Source organism: Buceros rhinoceros, unplaced genomic scaffold (assembly GCF_000710305.1).
Source record: "Buceros rhinoceros silvestris isolate BGI_N320 unplaced genomic scaffold, ASM71030v1 scaffold17115, whole genome shotgun sequence".
NCBI classification, from domain to species: Eukaryota; Metazoa; Chordata; class Aves; order Bucerotiformes; family Bucerotidae; genus Buceros; species Buceros rhinoceros.
The window spans coordinates 1,399-6,652 of NW_010414776.1; the positions used below are offsets into that span (position 1 = coordinate 1,399).

A 5,254-nucleotide genomic window follows, 5' to 3' on the forward strand; every position below is an offset into this window, starting at 1 on the left:
TAAGCAGCAAAATGGGTTCGTACGGTAACCAGCACTCCTGTTTAATAAAAATGTCGGGAAGGTTTTCCTCTTTACCTTGGCAGTTCATGCACTTCCTTAGCCCGGTGAAATATTCAGCTCACAGTTTTGGTGAGTAAGTACTGACACAGTTTGTCCCCTATCAACGCTATGCTAATTATTACCTATTCCTCTTTTAAAACAGCTTGTATTTGCACCAGGGACAAGCTATAGTTAAATTCATCATTAGTTCTCCGTTGTTGGATAAATACAAGCTGACTCACGGAGTGTAACTCATTAGCATTTTTTAGCAAATATGTCTAATAATCTAACACTGAATATCAACCAGAACGTTCTCTTCTTTTCCAGGTGGCTCTAGATTTGTGGGAAGATCTAAGAATTTGTCAAGAAGGTCAGAAAGAGTGGCTTATTAAAAAAATAAACGAGTCCCAGTTCATCATCATTGTGTGTTCCAAGGGAATGAAATACTTTGTTGAGAAAAAGGACTGGAAACACAGAGGGGGAACCAAAGATGCAGGAAGAAGAGAACTCTTCCTGTTTGCCGTGTTGACTGTTGCAGAGAAGCTTCGTCAAGCCAAGCAGAATGCGGGTGACCTCTGCAAGTTCATTGCAGTCTACTTTGATTATTCCTGTGAAGGAGACATCCCGGCTGTTCTGGATCTCAGTACAAAATACAAACTCATGGACAATCTCCCTCAGCTGTACTCACATTTGCATTCCAGAGATCTCAGCGTACAGGATTCAGAGGTGTTTCCTGTAAACGTTAGTAAAAGGAATTATTTCAGGAGCAAATCTGGGAGGTCCCTTTATGTTGCCATTTGTAATATGCATCAGTTCATTGATCAAGAGCCAGACTGGTTTGAGAAACAGTTTATTCCCTTCCCTCCACCTCCTTTACGTTACTCGGAGCCTGCCATGGAAAAATTTGATTCGGGCTTGGTTTTAAATGACTTAGTGAATAAACAGGTGATGGATGGTGATTTTTACCTGAAAACAGATGTAAATATTATTTCAGCAGGGAATTCAGACTCTCACTGTATAATTCAGCACTTAAACCTTGGAGAAGATACAGAAACTCAGGACATTCAGGGTGGTGGCAGCTCCATTCTTCAGCCGTTGTTACATGTTAAAGCTTCAAATCTTAAAGATATGCCTCGAGATTCTGGAATTTATGATTCATCTGTTCCTTCATCCGAATTATCTTTACCTTTAATGGAAGGACTATTGACAGACCAAATGGAAACATCTTCGATTACAGGAAGTGTTTCTTCATCGTCAGGCTTAGGTAAGATATGGCAGTCTTTCAAAAATTATGTTCGGTTACTGTGAGCATATTTCTACCATCTCAAAATACCTCAGATAACGAGGAGCTCTCTGGAAGGCTGCGGAGGAAGGTAAGCACTGTGTAAAGACGGCAAAAAAGATAGGTTTCAGGAATTTCAGAAAAATGTCTTTTTTCCTTAACTTATGGGCAGGAAGATTCTTAGCTAAGTAAGATGTCACTAGAACTCTATTAATCAGTCGCTTCTCATTAGCTGACCTGTTGCTGGAGAGGTGGCCTGTTGCTCCCAGGGCCTCTGTGGCAGCTGGGTTGTGGAGAGGACAGCTGTGCGACTTCATCAAGAGAGTGATATGGTGAAGCATTCCTAGAGAACGGCCTTAAAGCTAAACCTGCCATCCTGTTTTGCTCCAGCACGTGGTAGAATGTTCAGGGATGTGGTCTGTGCTGTGGTTAACTCAAGTTTCAGAATGACGTTAGGCTCCTCGTAGGACGTGGGGATGGGGGAATGAACAAATGGGTTTCAGTGGAGGAATTTAAATGCTTGGAAGACACTTTCCAAAATAGATACCAGCTTAGATGCCTGCAGTTAGAAGGTGTTAAGTATCGCCTCAAGCTATATAAAAAGCTGATCCGACCTTACTAGTTACAGAACATTGAGCTGGCATCACAACTACATCAGTGAGGAATGTTCCACCAAGTGTACTCATAGGATAAAACTGCTGTTTGCTGAGCTTTTCCTTAAGCAGCTACGACAAGTGAATATTGCATTTTGGTGGTGGTATGAGCATTGATCGCTAATTTGTTAGACTTTTTTCATGGCTAAATGAATTTTTAAAATTATTAATCAGATAATTCATAACTAATGTTTGATGCCAGAATTATCTTGAGAGAATATAGATGTTGATTTACAGATATAACTTCTATATTTATCGCCTAGATAGTCTACATGACAAGATTACTAAAGCCTGAGAATTTTTCAGATGGAAAAAATACGGATTTACCGATTTAATTACTTAAGCCACAAATACTCTATTATTGTTTCAAAATTCTAGCATAGCCTTTTCTCACATTTGTGGGGAAAGTTACAGATGATACCTGTGACGGGTCTAGTGTTGGATGGAAGTAAGATGCTAGCTTAAAATGGATGGCCTCTCTGTAAGAATGCCTTACCAGTGTTCCCCTCCTGGTTCATGCCGGAGCTGTCAGCTGGCTGTCCCAGCTGCCGAGGAGTCGCTGGAAGAAAGAAGCAGTCTTTCCAGTAATTAATTCTCAAGTCACATACCAACTCGTGTTTCAGCTCTAGAGGTCAAGCGTTATAGCGCTAGCCTGTAGAGTTGGATCGTAACGCTGATCTTCCAGCATCTTAAGAAACAACAGTAACTTCTGCCATTTCCTGTTCCCTGTCCGAAAACACCACCCTGACCGACTCTCACCCAAACCACCGTCCTCGTCAGGCACAGGGAACAGGAAATGCTGTCTAGAACTGAGCGTCATCTGCCTGTTAGAGTGCAATCCACTGGATATTTTTACTGTCCCCCACACACAAAATATTTATCCTGTCCGAAAACACCACCCTGACCGACTCTCACCCAAACCACCGTCCTCGTCAGGCACAGGGAACAGGAAATGCTGTCTAGAACTGAGCGTCATCTGCCTGTTAGAGTGCAATCCACTGGATATTTTTACTGTCCCACACACACAAAATATTTGTAGCCCCAGTATTTCTATGTTTAAGAATGAGAAGGGTAGGTAGACTTCTGTAGCCTCTATTCTTCTAAGAGCTGGACATGTCCACGTTATTTCTCCAAATTCACAGTGTTATTTCTGTTCTGGCTACCGATTTTTTTATCTGTTTCTTGGCCAGAACAAAAGTGAATAACTCCGTCGTTTGGCATCTCAAGGTAGAGCTTTCCTTTTTTGTTTAAAGGACAGTTTGAATTAATCTTTTTAATTGAAATCATGTCACATCGTTTGTAATACTTGGAACTTTTCAATGCAGTCCGTGTGCAGACTGCTGTGCATCAATTGAAGTTCAATCCAGTTTAATTTTGAGGAAGTACCAACAAACCTTTAGTAGGTCCATTCACTAGTAAGGTCTTCTCTAAGAAGCCCTACCTGGGGAAAAAAATTGTATTAATTCTTTAGAGGAGGAGTTACTGAGCACGGTGGTTCGGCCGTGTGAACGTATGGCTTGTGATCCCGAGGGGGGTTGTGAGTTTTCTTCGCATTGTTTCTAAAATGCTTCTAAAACACAAAATCAATGTGTCAGTTGATGAACTTCACTGTTTTTCCTTTTACAGGGGAAGAAGAACCTCCTGTAATCGCTGCTACAAAATTCTTAGTGCCTGGAGTATGTAAAGCTGAGCTTCATTGCCGTTTCCGTACGGATGAACTGCAGGCGATCGCCCCGTTGTAATCCATTCCAGCGTTGTTACGCATTGCCACTTTATCAACAGCCTCAACAGCTTGTGCTTTACTACCACACTGTCTCAGCACGAACTCTACCTGAAGGAACAAATACTCCCTGAAGAGGATCGTGTGAACGTATGGCTTGTGATCCAGAGGGGGTTTGTGAGTTTTCTTCGCATTGTTTCTAAAATGCTTCTAAAACACAAAATCAATGTGTCAGTTGATGAACTTCACTGTTTTTCCTTTTACAGGGGAAGAAGAACCTCCTGTAATCGCTGCTACAAAATTCTTAGTGCCTGGAGTATGTAAAGCTGAGCTTCATTGCCGTTTCCGTACGGATGAACTGCAGGCGATCGCCCCGTTGTAATCCATTCCAGCGTTGTTACGCATTGCCACTTTATCAACAGCCTCAACAGCTTGTGCTTTACTACCACACTGTCTCAGCACGAACTCTACCTGAAGGAACAAATACTCCCTGAAGAGGATCTGTTATTCCTTAGGGACTTTTTTATGGCCAGCAAACTTGAATCTGTTGGTCTTTATGTGTAAAGTCTTCCATGATTTGAAAAATGCAGCATGGAAGAATAGAGAAGAACACATTTCACAATTATTCCTATTGGTAATTTAAATGTCATGACGTTACACTGTTTACGGATGCCATAGTCAAAACTGACTTTTTTTTTTTTCCTAGAAATAATCTCACAATGGACATAAAATAGCTTGGGACATCGTTAGTAGATTTTGTAGTCCAGCCTCTAGTTTTAAGTGCTTACATTCTTGATGGCAGGAGTGTTGTAGTGAATGAGAGCAGGATTTTTTCAGAAGCAAGATAAAATGCCAAAGGTGAGGTGAATTCTCCATCACAAGAAATAACTTTCTTTTAGAATTGTTTGAGCGCCTTTCCTCACAGTCTCCTCTCTTTCCCAAATGTTAATCTCTCACAGTATTTAATTTCAGATAAATGCATGTCTCCCTCTTCTGTGCGATTCCCCTATCCCTTCTCCACAGTCTGGCTGTGAAGAATCACAAATTGAACCATACTGAATCTGAAGTACCGTTTTCATAGAGACAAAAATACAGATCCTGCATATGCTGAGCGATACCATGGAAACAAAGTTTCCTGTTTTCTTCCTGGAAGGGCGAATATAAAGAATGCTTTAAAGAGATGGGGGAAGGAAGAACAAATTTTGTATTTGAGACGTTATTCTGGATTTGTTCAGCCATGAGATGAGTGTGCATCATGGGGGGTTTCAGAGTACCCTTCAAGGATGTGCTGCTACAAAACCACCTGGGATAAAACAGGACAAGCAGTTAACAGCCGTGAATACTTTCTTTTGAGCCAGCCAGAAGCCCATGAGTTGTTTTGCAGTTCACGCTACTTGTCATTTCCTAGTGATCAAGATAGTATCGTGTTACTGGTGTTATATTAACAAAACCCACTAAAACTACAACTGGTCTTGATTATATAAAGACACAGAGCATGTCTGTCCTTCCTCTTGCAGTGAGCGGGGGGGTGTACCTTCATACCCAACATTACTGCTGTTT

At 41.4% G+C, this 5,254-nt stretch overlaps 1 protein-coding gene across 1 annotated transcript; it reads left to right on the plus strand.

Moving 5' to 3' along the window:
* Nucleotides 1–366: 366 nt before the first annotated feature.
* LOC104494391 (interleukin-17 receptor D) lies at nucleotides 367–4,390 on the plus strand (the record flags this gene model as incomplete). The annotated part of the gene is made up of 2 exons (XM_010137209.1): nucleotides 367–1,303; nucleotides 3,961–4,390. Coding segments are annotated over 2 exons (1,053 nt in total), but the record flags the coding sequence as incomplete, so codon positions are not given.
* Nucleotides 4,391–5,254: the final 864 nt, after the last annotated feature.